General features: G+C 42.1%; 2 protein-coding genes across 2 annotated transcripts in view; both read left to right on the top strand.

Annotated features, from left to right (window-relative positions):
* Positions 1-598: 598 nt before the first annotated feature.
* fundc1 (FUN14 domain containing 1) lies at positions 599-6,225 on the top strand. The gene is made up of 5 exons (XM_080753220.1): positions 599-653; positions 1,524-1,683; positions 1,774-1,849; positions 2,471-2,599; positions 5,347-6,225. The coding sequence occupies exons 1-5, from the start codon at positions 635-637 to the stop codon at positions 5,422-5,424; spliced, it is 462 nt and encodes a 153-aa protein (XP_080609346.1). The 5' UTR covers positions 599-634; the 3' UTR covers positions 5,425-6,225.
* Positions 6,226-7,328: 1,103 nt separating this feature from the next.
* The window catches only part of efhc2 (EF-hand domain (C-terminal) containing 2), a gene marked incomplete at both ends in the record, with an annotated part of 23,009 nt that continues 9,894 nt past the window's right edge, over positions 7,329-20,443 (top strand). Inside the window, 12 exons of the mRNA XM_080753540.1 lie at positions 7,329-7,370; positions 7,858-8,046; positions 8,811-8,961; positions 9,596-9,819; positions 9,926-10,177; positions 11,053-11,160; positions 11,571-11,709; positions 13,020-13,185; positions 13,774-13,916; positions 16,127-16,323; positions 17,562-17,695; positions 19,769-19,963. Coding sequence (XP_080609666.1) covers positions 7,329-7,370; positions 7,858-8,046; positions 8,811-8,961; positions 9,596-9,819; positions 9,926-10,177; positions 11,053-11,160; positions 11,571-11,709; positions 13,020-13,185; positions 13,774-13,916; positions 16,127-16,323; positions 17,562-17,695; positions 19,769-19,963 — 1,940 coding nt within the window. The remainder of the gene's footprint in view (positions 7,371-7,857; positions 8,047-8,810; positions 8,962-9,595; positions 9,820-9,925; positions 10,178-11,052; positions 11,161-11,570; positions 11,710-13,019; positions 13,186-13,773; positions 13,917-16,126; positions 16,324-17,561; positions 17,696-19,768; positions 19,964-20,443) is intronic.

Genomic DNA, 20,443 nt, shown 5'->3' on the forward strand with positions numbered 1-20,443 from the left:
TTGGGTCTAAGTTTATTTGCACAAACAAACTGGTATGCACAAAGATAAACAAACATTACCACGTGTTTGTTGTCAAGTGTGAAAAAGACTATATAGGATGAAAAATCCACTCCAAAATAAACTTGGTATAGAACAGGTATAGACAGTAGAACTCCCAATTTTATTGAAACAATTTCTGTTGTAATAGTCTGTTTATGTTGTAATATTTGTCATTTGTTTTTGTTGTTTCTTTTCTCTATTCCCATGGATCTCTCTCTGTGGCAGATTTATTTTTGCAATTAGTCCTCCAGTCTTGAATAGATATAGGTCTAACATTTTGCTTGTGTCATCTTCACTCAAGTTATACGAACTGTCTGTGTGTGTGTGTGTGTGTGTGTGTGTGTGTGTGTGTGTGTGTGTGTGTGTGTGTGTGTGCGGAGTGTTTTTTTCTTCTACTGTATGCTGCATTTAAAATAAATATTATTATAGTTTTTATAATAATAATAATAATTATTATTTAATCTAAATCTTAAATCAACACCATAGACTGTAGATTAGAAGATCAACACACAAGATCTCATGTTTCAACGTGCAATGCTCCTGATGAGCCATTTGGGACAGCAGAGGGCTGACTCACTAGTTAGTACTATCCAAAATGGCGAACCGCGACAAGGGTAAGTTAAACTAATAACAACGTTTGTATTTGAGCTATGGAGTACGAGCATAGGTCTGAATCGAACATGTTAACATACACGTTTGTGCAATTAGCATTCGTCTATAAGTCTACATCGCGTCGAACCCTGTGCAGCGTAATTACGTGGTCATGCTATTGTTGAGACTGACTAATAACTCGAATCATTTTCCATTATCACTTGCTGACATTGTATGAGATACTTAAAACGAAATGACAATGTTTAAGTTACTGCTGCTACCCTTGGACCGGCGGAAGGTCGTTAAGTTTGCCAGTTATATTCAGTCTGTCAGATTCATTGTAGCCGATAGTGCTGGGCCTACATTTCCATTATGACCAGTGTTGGAAAAAGCAAAATATTTTACTTGAGTAAAAGTAAGTACCATACTGCAATGTAGAAATACTTGGTTACAAGTAGAAACCGGAATTCAACATTTACTAGAGTAAAATACAAAAGTATTGGTATCAAAATGTACTTAAAGTACAAAAGTAGAAAGTAGGCCTACTCATTATGCAGAATGTCCCATTTCAAGTTTTCAAATGGACGAAATATAAGTTGGTATGATAATGTATGATTTGTAATAATCATCAATCTACAAAGTTAAAGTAGGCTAACTAACTAAAGTTACTATAACTAGTAACTTAAGTTCATATAAATGTAGTGGAGTAAAAGTACAATATTTGGATCCGAGATGTATAGTGGAGTAAAAGTATTGGCAACTGGTAGTACAAGTACTCAAGTAAAGTACAAATACTGCAAAATTGTACTTAAGTACAGTACTAAGTAAATGTACTTAGTTACTTTACACAACTGATTATGACAGTTTTCATATTGGCTTATATTCCCATTCAGTTCAAGAGATTGAAGAGGAGATTTATGACAAGGTCGTAGATTTGACAGAATATGCCAAACGTCAGCGATGGTGGAACCGTGTCTTCGGGAACAACTCCGGACCCATAGCGGAGAAATACAACGTGGGAACACAGTTAGCTCTAGGGGGAGTCAGTGGATGGTAAATAGTCTGTGTCATTACCTTTCCAAGGACATTTTAATTTTAAATGTAAAGTTGTGTCTTACTTTGATGGGTAACTTCCAATTTTAGGTGTGCAGGATATCTGTGTCAGAAGGTTGGCAAGATTGCGGCTACAGCTGTGGGAGGAGGCCTTCTGCTGTTACAGGTACTGGCATTCACAAAAGGTTTAGGCTACATATTTCAATAAATCAGGGGCACGGTGGCGCAGTGGTTAGCGCTTCGCCTCACAGCTAGAAGGTCCTGGGTTCGATTCCGTCCGGGGGACGCTGTGGGTGCTGGGGGCGTGTTCCTCCCTACGCGTCATCAGCACCCACACCCTAGGTGGGGTTGGCGATGGGGCCTTTCTGTGTGGAGTTTGCATGTTCTCTCCGTGTCTCCTATAGGGTTGATACCCTCATAAAAACATGCAGTAATCCTGGTCTCAATAATGCCTCCCCCTGGCCAGCCAGGGTGCCTGATGGAGGGGAAAGGAACTGGTTGGAATAACGTGTTCCTTCCACGTGCTACGTCCATCCCCAGGGAAATCCCCCCTGTCAGGTGAAAAGAAACAACTTGGACTACCCATGCATTGAAGGAAGCATGAGGTTTGTCCGTTGTCTCCCCAGGTGCGGCAGAGGGAGAGCAGAGCCCAGGATTACATAGGCAATTGGCACTGGGTGAAAATGGGTTACAAAATCGTGGGATAAAAATTATAAAAATATATAGGCCTATATATTTCAATAAATCATTTGTTTTGTTTCACTGCTTCTCCTCTTCTCTGTTCCAGATAGCCAATAATAGTGGTTATATCGAAGTAGACTGGAAGCGAGTGGAGAAGGATGTGAATAAAGCCAAAAAACAGCTGAAGAAGGGTACTAATAAAGCCGTCCCAGAGCTGAACTCATTTGTTGACAAGGTGAGTACAGGGATGTCATGCTCATGTATGAGCTCAGAATCTACTCACCCTAAATCAGACTGAGTTAGTGATGGTTAGACATTGATATGGGTTAGGATAACCAAGTATAAGATAAAATGTGTCTAAAAGGTCAAAAATGTTGAATTGATAATGTCAGAGTTTGACAGCCCCAGCCACATTAATCTGATATGACAATAAAAACCTACCAATATTTCACCTCTATGACAGCTTGGGATATCCTCTTTGTCTCTGTTAACACTTTGTTTAAAACAATCCACTGTTATGTTATGAGCAATGATCTGTAAGCTCTGTACTGAATCTTTTTAAGTGTTTGTGTTGGGGAGCTCTCATTTGAAATAACCCAAGCTGTCCATAGAGGTGCAATACTGTTGTGTTTATCGTCAATTAATACAGATTATTTTGTTGAATGAATGGTTCTTGTGGCATTGATTCACTCACACATTCCTCCACAGTATCAGGCTGGCTAATGCCAGGCTAGGGCATTGCAATTTAGAGGTTGGATAGACTGTAAGTTGCTTGCGGCAAGTTGGCCATTTGCTTGTAATGGCTCCAGACAGTTCTATTCCTTATGGAGACTATGTCTTGCCCCCTCTTTTGCCCTTAGCTGCCTGTCTCGCCACTCCCTCAATTAAAGTCTTATTTAAAGACGAACAGTCTCAGTGAATTTAGTCATAATTATTGCATAATCGCCTGATCGCAATGATTTGAGATAATCACACTTATTTTTGCATGATTGTTAGAATTGTTTAAATTAATTTGTATAAAAACAGCCGGATGAAATCACCAGAAATGTCATATGTCATCATTATTAGTGTCACTACTAATTTAAAAAAATGTTGATAAATGAATAGCAAAAATGTGTGATTGTAGATCAGCTATTTTCAGTATTTCGGTTTCTTTTTACAATTATTAAGGATGTGGCCATAATTAATAATAATAAATCTGCTGCCGCGCCAATCAAGCAAGATATGGGAAACGTAGTCTTGCGTAGCCAGACAACTATTCCACAATCTCTGAATGCTATATAGTCTGGAACTACACATACCGTAATATACAAAATATATTTAAAGATACTATTACATTTTATTTTAGCGTTTCCATTTCTGATAAGCAGCAAGCTAATATATGCTTTGATTATTTTGATTTATATTAGGACAAATTTGCACTACTACTATAAAGACTAAACAGAAGCGGGGGGTGGGTCACATCCGCTTTATCCTCTGATCATTTTCAGACTTCAGACTGTATGAAGAAAGCATTTCAAAATTTCGGGAGGCAACTGTCTGGCTCGCGAGACTATGGGAAACTGAACCGGAAAAGGGTATGCCTTCTTTGGGAAAATGGGATTAAACATGGGATGCACATACTATTGTAGTATGTATAAACAGGTACAGTATCCAAAATACACTAATCCCTTGACCCCCATCACCCACCCACACAAAAACACATTCACATGATACAGCATTTATGACCGACTACCCCACCCCCACAACTCACCATAGTATATACAGCAACACTACACACGTACACACTACACACTATCTAAGGTGTGGAAAAAAAGGCACACTCAGTCACAGATGATGTTCAAATTTAGGTAACCAGTCCACTCGCCCTAATTTTGTATTTGTTTTAACTGAGGATAAATACGTTTAGAGTTAGACATAGTTTTACTGAGGTTACGATTAGGAATAGGGTTAGGTTTTGGCACCGTTTTACAGAGGTTAAGGTTAGGAATAAGGTTATTTACAGAGGCTATGTTTAGGAATACCAGGCAGAGACCGTTCTGCTGTTCCGCCGGATAGACGCCCGAGGCGAGTGTGAATTTGGGCAAGCGGACTGGTATTCGAAATTTTGTAGAATGGATTGTATAGCTACCTGGCCATCTAGTAGAGCCTTGGATTGTATAGCTACCTGGCCATGTTATAAGTCCTAATGATAAGCACACGGGTTGCACAGGGTTAAAGTACCTGCCCACCATAGCAGAGGCTAGAGATTTGAATTCACGAGGATGAATCCGGCTTGGCAGAGCGGGCCCGTGTTCCCGGGAGGTAAGCCCGGTGAGGAGGGGGATGTTTGTCACTGCTTGTACTCCTACATGCTGTGGCAGCGCCTGGCTGTCAGTGGGGAAAGTTGAGCGGGAGGAGTATGACAAAAGCTCTGCTTTGTCCTCCTGGTGGAGCCTCCTCATTGGCAGGTGAGCCAGTAGGGTACAGCAGTGGGATACATTAATTGGCATAACTACATTTTGAAGAAAAAGGGGTTTAATAAATAATTGGCTTCTCTAAATGTAAACAAATAAATAAGTTCAATTGTTTTAGTCATCTTTATCAGTATTTTCATTATTGGGAAACGGGGAATCCCCCCCCCACTTCATTCCCTGCAGGGTGATAGATGTTTCAAAACCAAGCTTCTCAACTCAGAAACCAATGAAAACAAAATGCACTACTCCCATAAAACAAGACCTGAAAGTGAAATGTTTCTATCCTTGAAGCCAGTGGATTGCAGATCTTGCGAAACAATGCATGGATGGATCTTCTCAAGTAAGATTGGTATTATAAAATGAATAGTTTCATTTCACTTTCCCAAATCTGTGTAACGGGAGGTTATTTCGGTTTTGTAATCTTATTTTGCTCCAGATGAATGGGTAGCATCCAAATGGTTTCAGTGGAGCAGGAATATCTACTATATTGTACCTAACTACCTATATGCCTTCTTTTCTTTTTCAGTCCACAGAGTTTGTGAAGAAGAACATTATGGTCACCAGTGGGTTCATCGGAGGCTTCCTGCTTGGCCTGGCATCTTAGAGGGTCTCAAATGAAGTGTCTGCACACCTTTGTCCTAAGAAAGGACGATTGAAAACCAATACATTGTGGCTATGGATTGCAAGCAACCAGTTTCAGATTAGCCTGTAGCTTTGTGTCTCCATAAGTGGCATATACTTTTATTGTGTACCTTAATACTAAGAATGTTAAATGGGCTTATCGATAAACCAGAATAGCCCTCTTATTCAAAATAGCATCATCGACAAGACCCGTTACACTGTAACAAGGATCTTCCCGTTTTGCTATAACACTATGCACTGAAGTGGTATAACATTGCAATAACACTCCCACTGCTCAAGATTCCAGTTTTATTTTTCATTTGGGCAACATCCAAATATATTAAAAAAAGAATGCTGCAACTTTTTATATGTAGTTATGTAAAACAAATTAATAATGGCGTCTAGGATATGTTTGCACTATTATTGCCAGCACAAAAACAGTGCTGGAACTGGTTTGGTATAATGTAAGTTCACGTTATACTGTATGTGTGATGGTGTCCATGGGATTCCCTAAGTGTCACTCAGTGTTACGTTGCTTAGTGCTGGGTCAATCATTTTCTGAGTTGAGACTTGAATTGTATTCTATGAAGTGCTGATAAACATGGTGTTGGCCTTTGGTAGAGGTGCAATAAATGCAAATTATATTAGCCTCCAATGCATCTCTTCTAAAGGAAGGCTTTGCCAATTTATTTTTTTAGCAATAAGATATTGATGCTTTAGCTGGTTGTGGTTGCTGTTGTATTTTATATATAACGCTGTTGAATGAATAAAAGTTTTCAATGTAGCACATGCATGAATTCTTTAACTTCAAATGATGTTTGTTATTGCTTACCAATTTGCTATGTAACAGAGTAGGCTATGCCTATACTGCTCTAATGCTATTGATTAGAATTTGTAAATAATCAGTAATGTTCTGGGGCCTTTTATTTTCTACAGTATGTAAAGTTTTAACTTTGGGCTACTGTTTAATATTATTATTACACAAATTCACAGTTGATTAGGGCCCTAGCCAGGTGAGAGGAATTCTCCAACCTGTGTGCACTAGAAAATCATTTTTGAAAAGGACAAAAGACCAAAATTCCAAATTCTATGATATTTAAATTTATAGTAGCATAAGTGAATAAAGAAAGTTATAGCCTAAATAAAACTATAGACTATTGTTTTATGAATTACTTAATTATTTGAAAATACTAACTTGTTAGCTAATTAGTCTCGACGCGGACACAGCTCAATAGCCCCTTTTCCACTGGCCCAACTCCACACCACACCGCCCACTTCTGTGAGGTTTTCCACTACAAGGTCCTGGGTAGAGTGGTGTGAAAGTGGTACTAAAAAGTATCCACTCTAGAGTAGGTCTGAGCTAGGCCACACAGGGCCAAACACATCATAATGACTGATCACTCACTGGCTTTTCATTTAGACCACCAGGATATAGTTGTAATACAATACAATAGATTCTATTGTGTTATAACCACTATTATAATCTATTATAGTATATTATAATTATCATAGTAATACATTAATACTTTATAATGTATTATAATCACAGTTATAATCCATTATAGTGCATTATAATTAGGTTAGTTGTAATACAAATTTATTATGTATTGTAATCACAGTTAAAAGGGTCAATTTGTTTCTTACCGATAGGGGTACTTTTGTGTAATGGAAAATGTAGATATTTTTATGTGGTGCGGTGTGATGTGGTGTAGTGTGGTGTGGTGTGGTGCTAAAACTGCAGTCGAAAAGGGGCTAATGAGTTCGACACGTGAAGCTGGACGTTGCTAGGAAACGCACGCAAACAAGGCACGTCGCCTATTCCAAAACTACCCTGAACTTCTGTAGGCCTAGTAGTAGTACGAGCTACACTTGCTGACTGCTACTGATATGGCGCTGCCATTTCTACCTGGGAATTCCCGCAACAAAAATGTAAGTGAGAAACATGCAGTTGTTGTATCAATGCAGATTCATTGCTATGATATGATAGCTGATAGGCTATGTTTGACGAGGTGGCGTGAGAATAATATGCTTGCTCCGATCACGAAGTCGTTCTATAAAGTAACACAGATGTTCAATCAGTAGCCGATTCAAACAGATATCTTATTGTAACGTAATATCATATTAATATTATGGCCATGCCCATGATGATTGATATGTTTGTTAGAATCACGTTATAAAGGAGACTAATAAATACAGTTCATTGTATGTTGAGATGTCATAGCCCTATACTTGTGTTTCTTATATCTTTACTGTCTATGTAGGCCTACTTGGATTTATGTTATGATGAGTGGCCTACAATCAATGCATCAAGACCAGGCATATTATGTAAAAAAAGATATGTTTTACTTGTTGTATATGCATTTAATACTTATAGGCTATATCTGAAACTAAAAAGACTATATTATACTCTCTCTAGTTGGGGAAGGAGAGATTCCACAAGTCTCAACATTTTGACTACACCAATGGTGTCCCTATGCTGGTGGGGTCTGAGAAGCCAGGAATCGGAGGAGAGCTGTTAGTTGGCCAGAAGATCCTACCAAAGTATTCCATCTACCCACAAGTAGAGGGTAATGCTCTCCCATCCTGGGTGGCCTTTGACAAGCAGGTGAACTCTTATTGATCAGAAAGTTTGATCATATTGTATTGCTGACATTGAGTAATTTATGTAGTAGTAGATAATAACCACATTTCCCCCTCCCTCCATGAAGACAACACAAGATGACATTGAAAACCATGTGGTTAAGGTAGCTCATTGGTCCAGAGGGGTCATAGGATGTGCTAACTTTTGTTTAAATATAACACTACTTGACTGATCTAGTAGTTGCGACTGTAGGGAGCAAGTTTACTATGAGAACCGTCACAGCTTGACCGTATGTATGTATGTATGTATCCATGTATACGTGTAACGCCTGACACATCACTGTGACATCACAGGTGACATCGCAGTGATGCCAGATATTCAGAGCAGGGATCTCCATATATGGGTATAGAAGGGATTCTGTTAGGGATCTCCATATACGGGCATAAAAGGGATTGGATCCCAGATGATGCCCTGTTGGAGAACCACACTATAACATAATCCATAAATGGCCAAGACAGATAGCCGAGGTCGCTTTTCGCCCTTATGCGTCTTACTGGTGTTATATTTAACATAAGGTAGCACATTCTATGACCCCTCTGGATCATCTTCAAACTCACAATGCATCCGTATTGTGAGCTTGTAAATTGTCTATTTTCTGCTGGGTCGAGGTCAGGTATATAGCGTTTAAGTTGTTAACAATAAATCTAATGCATAGTCGGTTATGTGTTTCATTTTACTCTGGCAGTAGATTCATTTGTCTCATGCCCAGCCACCCTTGTCCATTGTAGGTTCTGTGTTTTGAAGCGCACTTCCAGGAGGCTGTGCCTCAGAAACGGGAGGAGACATACCGAATCAGGAAGTGTAAGATCTACTTCTACCTGGAGGATGACACCATACAGGTGGTGGAACCAGAATACAAAAACAGTGGCATTCCTCAAGGTGAGATTGGTTATTTATTTTACCTCACCCACTGTATGGCTGAAGTCTTGTAGAAACAGCACATATGAAATGTTTGGATGCTTAAAGCTGAATGTCACTAATTTCACTAGTATAGAGAAGCTCTGTACTCACTTTCTGATGCTTTACTTCAGGGGTCATCAATCAATATGTCCGTACACAGACAAATGTGGCCTTTGCAAATTTTAGATTAGATTTTTTAAATTTTTTTACATTGAAATGTTCTTATTTTGATCACAATACTCAATTACTGAATGTCAAGTCTCCAGGTTTTCTTCAGAATATGTATAATGCTGTACTAGTGTCATACCACAGGTTCTCAAAATGCTTTATTTGCAAGCACCCCATAACTCTCAGAGTTACAGACCTGTTATGGTCATTGAGGGATAGCTCTTTGTGTTTCTGATAATATTATTGTCCACTCAGTTTGGTGGACAATAAAAATTGAATTTTGACGAAAATGTCCACCACAAGCCAACATGGCGATGACCCCTGCTTTTACTTCCAAGCTGATCAAAATGCCAGTTACACCAAATCCAGGATACCATGCTAGACAATATATATACTCTCCAGAGATACGCTTGCTTACAACTGTGCCCTTGATCCCCTGTGACAGGAACACTTATTCGTCGCCACCGCATTCCACTGCCACCCCCAGACGACAACATGTTCTACAACGTGCACCATTTCAACATTAACCAACAGATGGTGCTGTACTCGCGCCCCTTCACCATAACCGACTGTGACCCTTTCACCAGGAACTTTCTCACCAGGCTGGGGGTACGCCTAAATGCCCCTGCCTCGGTTCCCCCAGACCCGTACAGCAACCTACGAGAAGAGGTAGGCAGAGAGGCAGAGAAAGTGCGAGACACGTCTTTCTTATGACACAAAGACAGATTCTGTGCCTACATTTTCATTCTGAGTCTGTGTCTGTGTCTCCACCCAGATGCTCAAGAGTATGAAGCCACTGAGGCCGTACCAGAGGCAGGACACATTGAGGCAGTTCCTAGAGAATGATCGCAACGTCCTCTGCTTCTACTGCTTCTGGGATGACACAGAGAGCATGTTCGGGGACCCGCGTGAGCTCACGCTGCACTACTTCCTGGCGGATGACACCATAGAGATACGAGAGGTCATCTACCCAAACTCGGGCCGAGACGCCACGGCCAAGTTCCTGCACCGTAGCAAATTACCCAAGGTGAGCTTGGAGGTGATGACACTTCCCACCCCTACCTCATTGGGGTACCACGTGGTGGTCTGTCCCCTCTTCAGAAATCTCACTTGAAGTGACGACAGCTAAAACTGATGACAAAATAAAGATCTCAGAAATGGAGGCAGTATAGATAAAAGAGTGAGAAAAAAACAGAAATGTTTCTGATTTAAAGAATGATTCTTCTCTGCTTTATACATATATACATAGAACATTGTCATTACAAACATAATCCTTAGAGGCCGGTGTTGATTCCCTTTCTGCTTGGACAAGTCCCTTTAATTCTCTTCCTCCCATCCCTGCTTTCACTGAGCTCTCTTCCACTCTGACATGGCTGCCGAAGCATCCTCCTCCCTCGAGCATTTTGGCTTTACCCTTCAGTTACTGTCCAGAGCACTCGTTCATCTTGAAATACAGCCATGCCTCAATCATCCCTCTTGTCATTTATGTGTGCGTGCGTCATCCCTCTTGTCATTTATGTGTGAGTGCGTGTGTGCGTGCGTGCGTGCGTGCGTGCCTGCATGCGTGCGTGCCTGCATGCGTGCACGCGCGCACGTCTTTTATTAAATGTCAGCCCAAAGGTTGAGCATGGCTGTTCCATTCCATCCAATGAGAAAGCATTACAAATTACATTTATCCTTCAAGACAAACCACTGCTATCGTTTGTCCGTCTTTATCTGCCCTTTCTCGCCCTTTGAAGTGTATGAATAAATACAATTGTGCACGCCTTTATGTGTTGCATGTTGAATCGTGTTCAGTATTGTGAATATATTACCGTGTATCGTGTGTGATCTTATCTGTTGTGCTCTATCTATGTAACCATTTCTACATGGTTTAGTGTGTTGTTGGTTATCTCTCTGCAGCTTGCTCCCAGCGCCATGCGGCAGCCAGGGGAGATCACAGACCGCACTGTACTCAACGTATTTGGCCCCATGGGCCAGGGAGGACGCTACATCCTGGACAACCGCAAAGTATGTCCCGGTTGTGGCTGGAACAGAGAAATAGATAAAAGATTTGTGCAAAGAAAAATGTTCTCCAACACTTGACTCATTTAGAACGGGTACACATTATTGTGTATTATTATTTTATGCTTTAACTATTGAAAAATAGCAGATCTACAAGCTCGCAGCGCGGCACTCGGTGCCGCGCTGTGAGCTTGTATATCTGCTATTTTTCACTGGTTAAAGCATTCAACATAAAATTTACTTAAAATACAAAATGTCATTGTCACATTTGATCTGCTACCTTCAGTAACACTCAACTGTCTGTCTGTCTGTCTGTCTGTCTGTCTGTCTGTCTGTCTGTCTGTCTGTCTGTCTGTCTGTCTGTCTGTCTGTCTGTCTGTCTGTCTGTCTGTGTGTCTCTCTCTCTATCCTTGCAGATGGGTGCTGTTCATCAGGAATTCTATAAGGACTGTGATCTGACACTGGGAGGGGTGGTGCATGTGTGGGGCAGGAAAGTTGTCATTTGTGACTGTGACAATTTCACCAAAGAATACTACCGCACCAATTATGGCATAGGTAAGCCAGGTATCTCAGTACGTACTGAGTAACGAGATCGCGCTGCCGGACACGTCTACTCTACTTTTCTATGTTTTATCATTGATTTATAGAGCATCAGAGATGTCATGTTGTACTCTGAGCCTTGGTGACAGTGTAGTTATTTCATGACACAGAGCACTTGTTTAAGACAACATTTAAATAGGAATCACTGATTCCTTTATGTAAGCATACATACCATGCTTGCAAATGTTGCAAATCCACCACCTTGATTTTATTCTTTAGTATTCTTCAATAGTACATCCATGGTGCAAACATGTACACACTGCCATAGTGGTACCTTTAATATTAGCTAATTTGTTTACTCTAGCATTTAAGTACCATAATTTTCAAAAAATAAATAATCCAGAGTTGCTTGTAATATATACAAATGACCACTTGGGGGCAGTAATAGTAAGCAGTAAAAGCCCCTGCAAACTTGGAAACAACAGGTCCTGCTATTATGTTGTAGCTGTACAGTTAGTTTATCAGAATGTTTTATAATTCTTAAAGAAATATATATGTTTATTTGTCTTATTTGTCTCTAATACTGGTCAACATACAGTATTTCTATTTCTAAACTCAGAACCTGGATTGGTTGGGGTTTTGCCGGAATGTGTAATGTTTTCATAACCATGACAACGGTCGCAGAATCATTCAATGCTAAAATGTAGCATCTCGGCCAGTATCGTTACACTCGGCAGCCTAATGCTATGCTTAATTTGGTCGCTTCAGTCCCCCCCACCCTATTAACTCTTAACAGGGCCTGCCTTCATCGATGCACAGCCTATGTACAACCAATTCCTCTCTTCAGCCTTGACGTCTGCATGACACCAGACACCACATCGCCCCCACCACAGGTTTCTCTCCATACCTCCAGGGCTGGAGGCACGGGGGCCACGAGAGGCACGCGGCTCCCCAGCAACAGTAACCCAAGCTGGGCCTGCCTGTGTCTGCCACCCTGGGACAGGCAGGTTGCAGGGCTCGTTGCATTAGTCACAGTAGTGATCCAGGCGGAGCCCCCCAGTGACAGGCCACTGTGATGGAGGACCCTGTCTGCCTCTCGCTGGTCAGAGGTCAGCACAGGGTAAACTGTCAAACCAGGCCAGTGCGCTCCTTCACGGATGGATTACCCGCTCCCCTCATATCCCCTTCTCTGATTCCTTCTTCTTTCAAATGTTTTATTTTTTTTATTAAGTCTTTATCCACATAAATGCACTACCTAATTAAGAAGACTGCTTACGAAGCAGTATAAATTTGGTTGATGGTTTTACATCCTCTCTGTCTCTCAGAGGACTTCAACCCGGTGCAGTACAAGGCTGCCATGGTGTCGAAGCCCCCCAGGCCCGTGCCCCCCTACAACGGCTTTGGCTCAGAAGAGGACTCGTTGTGTTCCTGCCAGGGCCTGCTGCCTAGGCCCCCACAGAAAGACTTCCGCAAGCTCATGGAGAAAGACAGGTTGGATGATCAGTGCCCGTTTGTTTTTCCCCCCCTCAAAAAAAACCCACAGTTTACGCCAAGGGTCTTCAACAGGGGGTCCAGGACTCCTAGGGGGTCCTCAAGGTTACTACAGGTGGTCCTCCAAATGTTTGTGTGATAGAAATGTTAAACACTTGAACCCTAGTGTCCACATTCTGATAACATTAGCCAAAAATAGCCTTTGTGAGCTTGTAGATCAGCTATTTTCAGCAAAGAGCTTTGGTGTAGACGGGAAAAAGAGCAGACTTAGTCTGCTCTTTTTCCCGTCTACAAGCTCTACGTACATAGTGAAAGGTCAAGTTTATTAAGTACTGACGGTTCAAGTGGTTAAATATCTGAAAACACCAATTTACATGAATCCAAAATACACTGATGATTGTGCTGTCAAACAATGAAACAATATGGAATTTATGAAAAGGTTGTGGGGGTCCCTGCTTCATCTCTCTCTCAACTAAGGGGTCCTTGGACTGAAAACGTTGAAGACCCCTGGTTTACGCACTGAAATGCCAAAGTACATGTGACTGTGTGTGCTAACCCCCACCCTGGTGTATGTGTGTACCTCCCCAGACATGGCCTTGAGAGTAATGTGCTACGTTTCCTCGTGAAAATGGTAACCACTGACCCCGTTGACAGAGATAGGGTGTTCATCATCTCCTTCTACCTCTGCGATGACACCATCGCCGCGTTCGAGCCCGCACAGAAGAACTCAGGTAGGGTCGTTTGCTCGTTTCAGAGCACAGACATCCAAGGACTTCCAGGGCTTTGTGTGGGATATTTAAAAACAGTGGTTCTCAACCCAGGGGGGGGGTCCAGGGGGGTCCCCGAATTATTTTGGGGGGTCCCCAGATCATTAGCTTAATGTGAAACATTGTTTTCTAACAAACAAACCAACATAACATTTAAGTGTATAGAGGGTATCTACACGGGGACAATTTAAGGATTTTTTAATACCTCTAAAAGGACTAATTAAACCTTGGTCAAATGTTCTAATATTAGAGGCGTTGTGAGCATGTAGATCAGCTATTTTCACAATAGAACTGTGTTAAAATGTAATGCCTAAACTCTTAGTGCTCGTCAGGGTGTGGGGTCCTCAGTTAAAATGTGATTATTTTGGGGGTCGCGGCCTGAAAAGGTTGAGAACCACTGATTTAAAAAGTATCGTCAAAAACATTAGCGTTGCCAGACACGATTTTGCCTTCCAAATTTCCACAGAAATTAGATGAAATGTTAGCCTGTTATCAATAAACCTTTCATTTGTCGGGAATTGAGAGCAGCTTATTTCCCCAGCTTATGACATTTGATATTTTTATCAGTTATCAAAGCTTGGCTTTATCCCATCGTCATGGAACGTTTTCTTGCCGGGGGAGTAAATGTTAGCTGTCAGTTAAGGTACAAAGGCGAAACCTAGATTATATTTCTTGTAGACAGTGAGGCAAACTAATGTAAGGAAGACTTGCCCATAACCACTTGAACCCCAGCCTCCAAATTCTGGGGGGAACATAGCAGATCTACAGGCTCACAAAGCATAGCCAGTGGTGTACATTGCAGTATTGACACTTTTACTTAAGTAAGGAATGTGAGTATCTTTTCCACCACAACACGTTGCAATGCTTTGAGCTTGTTTTTGGTGTAGAGAGATTTGGTGTAGATGGGAAAAATCTATCCAAGTACGGTTGTTACTCAAGTCTGTTTCTCTAAGAATAGAGGGTTTAAGTGGTTAACAGTGCGCTCATACTGTAGCCATCTCTGCCTGACCAACGTTTAGCTGTCACTTGTAGGTGAACAGTGAACTTTTAAGAAAGTGTACCATCCAAATTAAATATTTAATGTAAAACATTTAAGGAATTACCAATGATGCTTCTAACTTCTCATACTTTTTATCCCACGATTTTGTGACCCATTTTTCACCCAGTTCCAATTGCCTAAGCTGTAAACCTGGGCTCCGCTCTCCCTCTGCCAACAAACTCCACACAGAAAGGTCCTTTCAACGTCACCATTTATGTTGTACAGTATGTAATCAGCCTCACTAGGGATCCCACAAATACAGAAATTGGCCTCCACACATTAAACTTTTTTATTTATGTCCCTCTAAATATATCTAAGTATGTGATGGGAAAACCGACAACGGCTTTACCTCCATTTTGTGATTAATATAATCTAAAGTCAAATTTATCTTTACAGCGGAAAAAAAAAAAAAAACATCAGATGCATGATTGATGCTATGTCACTGCTTATTTGCATAAAGATGAACCCTGCCACGTCCCCAAGATCTCTCCATCAGCCATGACGTCCCCCTCTCCTTGTCTTCCAGTGCTCATATGAAATGGTTGTCTCTTGTTAATTGCTGCCATTGTCACCCAAGCATTTCCTCGCCATCAAACATATAATTTTCCAAACAACTCACTCACGCTCTAACGCTCACGCTTATCTACGTTTATCTATTCACTCGCTTCAGCAACTGATCCCAAAGTTCACATGGTATTGGCCATTAGCATTATACCAACGGTGACGGAGCCCGAATTTCATTTCTCCCAAATTAAAGCTGTTTATTAGCGTTTTCTATTGTCTGTTGCCAGGGTTACGGTCTGTTCCTCCAGGCCATGGGATCTGGAGCCCCACACACACACACACAGCTCCCTCTCTCACAGTTAGGAATGTGCATTCTCTCAGGAATGTGCACTCTCTCTCTCTCTCTCTCTCTCTCTCTCACACTTTCACCAGGTGCGTTTGATGTGTGTCTCATCTTCCAACGGGTAAATAAATATACACTCCTCTATGAGCTGCTCCTTACATTATGATGCTCTCACGCACGCACCAGTTACAGTAACTTTCCCCACAACCCACACTCTGCACATATTTTGGAGCACACATCTTTGAACGGGTAAGGTCTAGTATCCTTCATTCTTCCTTGTTTAATCAGGTGTGCTTGGAGGTAAGTTCCTGGAGCGCAGTCGCGTAAAGAAGCCAGGCCAGGAGCTGTTTAAGAGTGAGATGTCGGAGTATTTCTCAGCCCAGGACCTGTACGTGGGAGCGACACTCAACCTCAACAACCACCTCTTCCAGGTGGTGGATGCCGATGAATACGCCTTCAACTACATGGAGCAGCATGCAGAGGAGGTGGGAGAGAGATAGTGAATGTGCGAAGAATAACTTGTTGAAGAATCAGTCTCAGGCCATTCTATAAAATGAATAATTACTTTACAGGGTAAATGTGTTTGCATGCTGCCAGTGTAGTAGAGTGACTCACTGCTTCAGCCTGAAGGCCTCAAAAGTCTGGTCCATAGGGATATAGTTACACCAGTACCTAGATGGTCTGCATATGGTCTGTCCTTCTCACAATAGGTAGAATGTCGATTGTATCAAAAGATTCAAAACCCTTTTTTGTTATTGTTTGTTATTGTAAGTTTTCAATATCACCATTGAAACAGCTTGGTACACTAGATATGCATTATACAGATCCTTCTTGAAAAATTAGAATATTGTGTAAAAGTAAAATCTCTTGAAACTTTCATATATTTCTTGAAATCTTCACATTTTTCAAAATATTACAATATTACACGAGACCACTCAAAACAAGGATTTATAATAGAGAAAGGTTAACCTTCTGAAGTCAGAGTTGCTTAAAGTCCAGTGGGAAGTTTCCAAAGTCAGTTATGACTTGGGGTGCTAGGGCATCTGCAATGCTTTTCCACACAATATCCAAATGTTTTGAGAAGGATCCGTATTATTATGGTACCTTCTGTTCTCAGTGGCACTTCATCAGTTGCGACAACACCTATGTTTTGGTTTGTGGTGTATAATGTGACGGAGGTGTGAAACATATGTGTGTATATATGCAGGGGCGTCACACCAAATTCTGGGCCCTGGGTACAAGGATTCACTGCGGGCCCCCCATGAATGTTAACTATTGAAAAATAGCAGATATACAAGCTCACAGCGCGGCACCGAGTGCCGCGCTGCGAGCTTGTAGATCTGCTATTTTTGAAAAATCGTGAAAATGTGTGCCAAGAAACCTATGTTTCCATGTCAGTGATGCTCAAACTTTTTCATGTGAAGGACCCCCCCATCTCAAAATATTTAGTTCCAGCGACCCCCCCAGAAGCAAAATTTGAGTTACAATTGTTCACTTAAAAATACATATATTCAAAGATTTTTGTGCACATTTTCACGACTTTTCAAAAATAGCAGATCTACAAGCTCGCAGCGCGGCACTCGGTGCCGCGCTGTGAGCTTGTATATCTGCTATTTTTCTATAGCCAAAGTTACTAGGGCCCCTCCACCTTGGGCCCTGGTGACTCAGTCCCACTTTCCTACCCCTTGTGACGCCCCTGTATATATGTGTCTATCGTGTGTAGTTCCCCAGGGCCAACGTGGGCACTATCCTAAGCAAACTGCACTCCATCTCAGAGGATAAGCAGGCAGAAATCAGGCAGTTCCTGTCGCTCAGTGACCCCACCAACACTGGCATCATCCCATATGAGCCCTTTAGGTATGTACTGTATGTTAACCTCGCCCACCAGGCTTTCAGAGAGAAAGCCTGGTGTTTGTTCACAACAGCCCGTTTAGTTTCCGCCCAACGCGGAAATCACTAGAAGAAGCGGCGTCGCTCTGATTTGGTTCCCTCCGTTTGTTTCCCCAATCCCTTTTAAAATGCTCGAGTAGCCTAGTGTAGTTCCAGTCGCTACGAGTTGGACTAAAAAAAGATGCATACACCAAACAATTTTTTCAAAAGCAAAACTACTCCGCATCAAGGAGTTTATTAGGTAGGCCTTAAAAGTATGTCCTTGAGCGCAGGGGAATTATTTTGGGTTAAAACTGTTTCCGGCGGATAGTTCCGGCAAAATTGTAGTCCTTTGAGTACTACAACATGACGTTTTGTGGTTTCCGCTCCAGACCGGTTACAAGTCCGAAAAGTGAAGTGATCCCAGACTAATTGTATGTTAATGTTACTGAAACCTATACAGATACATCCACTATGTCTTTTCCATCTAAATGCATCGCTATAACCCCACAGGAACACTGGAAATAATACATTTGCAGTTATATGTACATGTTTTAATTCAGACGGAAAGGAGAAGTCGAGAAGGATCCAGGACGGAAATGCATGCCCCACTCAGTAATGCAATACCCATTTTACCATTATATGGAGTTCTGTGTAGTTCGGATATCCAGTTGTCCAACCAATATGCCCATATATGGGAATTCCAATATATGGGCATATAGGGATCTCAGACAGACATAAACAGACATCTCTAATATGGAGTGTTGGGGACCAGGCCCCCACACTATGACTCACATTGGACATATATTGGTCTGATTGGCAGTCCAACGTAAGTGTGAGGGCCGCTTAGCTATATGACATCCGCACAGCATTCTGAAACTCTAGTGCCTATATAATGTATGGCCGTATTGCTCGGCTATGGGCGACCGAGTTGGAAGTCGGACGGTCGGGCGGTTCTTGAGATACTGTATGTGAACTAACCTGACTTTCGCCAGATAGTTGCAGCAGTGCGTAACGCTCTGCCTTACATCTGGGCTCTCTCGGACAGACTCGATGTAAGGGGCGGGCCATTTTTTGAATTTCTGTAGCAGGTGATTGGATGTGGCCGTTTCTATCACAGTCTGGGAGTGCCAACTCCAACCACTCATATTGGCCTGTCTGCATGACGTTGCACCCAGAATCCGCCTCCTGGGTTTCCACGTGGTCTGCAATCAGACTCTATTGGCTCAGAGCCGCTCAGAGCCCGCCCATAGCTGCCGCTGATTGGTCCGGCCCGGGACTTTACGAGTGTTATCAACTCTGGCCGAGCAAGCCCAGATGGTAAAGCAGAGCGTTATATACGCAATGCTGCCACCATCTGGCGAAAGTCAGGTAATATGTGAACTACATACATACAAACACACAGACAGGGACATTCCACATTAACCCATTCAGAACGGGTACACATTATTGTGTATCATTATTTTGTGCTTTAACTATTGAAAAACAGCAGATATACAAGCTCACAGCGCGGCACCGAGTGCCGTGCTGCGAGCTTGTAGATCTGCTATTTTTGAAAAATTGTGAAAATTAGAATTTTGACCTGATTCTATAAGTGTCTTTTGAATCCTTCTAAGATTTTTTGAAAAACCTATGTTTCTATGTCAGCAATCTGGCCAGCCATCGTCAAAGAAAGGTCCTCAGTTAGTCTGTTCTTGAGAGACTACTATGTCAGTGGTTCTCAAACCTTTTCATGTCAAGGACCCCCAAACTGATATTTATTTGGCCACGGACCCCCATCTCAAAATATTTAGTTCCAGGGACCCCCCAGAAGCAAAATTTGAGTTACAAACGTTCGCTTTAAAAATGCATATATTCAAAGATTTTGCACACATTTTAAAAAATGATCAAAAATAGCAGATCTACAAGCTCGCAGTTGAGCTTGTATATCTGCTATTTTTCAATAGTTAAAGCATTCAATAATTCTAGGCCTATAGTTGGATGTGAGCGATGATATCGAATGAGACATGGGCAATCATATCGTTGTGTGTTCGTTTGCCTGTGTGTGTGTGTGCATGAAAGGGGCCTGCTGGTCGGCATTGAGTGTGGACTCTCAGAGCACGAGGTGATGATGCTGGGCCGCTGTTTCTCGGTACGAGAGCAGCCCGAGGTGGACGTGGGCTCCATGCTTGCTGTGGCGCAGGACTACCTCAAGAAGAAGCACTTTGAGAAGTTCCCTGACATGGCCAGGGCCTTCATCCAAGACGACAGACACAGGTAGGGCTTTGTAAACACACAAGGAAATAAGAACATTCCTTGTTCTTATTGTTGTTCATGTTGGCAACATATCATCATAACAGAACAGTCGTGGAACGACAGCAACAACACAGGCACACACACACACACACACGCACACACGCGCACACGCACACACGCACACGCACACGCATACGCACACGCACAGGCAGATAATGTCACTGTGAGCCATCAATCGTGCGTCCAGCGGCCCCATATCTCAGAAGAACGATTAGTTCCAGCAGTGTGAGAGTGGAGCATTGGAACCAGATGATCCCCTAAAGACCTGTATGGCATGTGGTTCTGCAGGCCAGGGGAGCAGGGACGTGCAGAGAATGTTAGAGAGGCAGGGGCTGAAATCTCTAAAAGGGCCTTTTGGTGGAAATATCGAAAATAGCACACCTCCAAGCTCACAACGCGTCACGCTGCGACGCGCTGTGAGCTTGGAGATCGGCTATTTTC

Source organism: Nannobrachium achirus (genome assembly GCF_963921795.1).
Source record: "Nannobrachium achirus genome assembly, chromosome: 22".
NCBI lineage: Eukaryota > Metazoa > Chordata > Actinopteri > Myctophiformes > Myctophidae > Nannobrachium > Nannobrachium achirus.

Excerpts from the sequence above, each read along its gene's own strand:
- fundc1 (XM_080753220.1), top strand. Across the intron at positions 1,684-1,773 it reads CTAGGGGGAGTCAGTGGATG|GTGTGCAGGATATCTGTGTC; the intron begins GTAAATAGTCTG and ends TTCCAATTTTAG. Across the intron at positions 1,850-2,470 it reads GAGGCCTTCTGCTGTTACAG|ATAGCCAATAATAGTGGTTA; the intron begins GTACTGGCATTC and ends TCTCTGTTCCAG.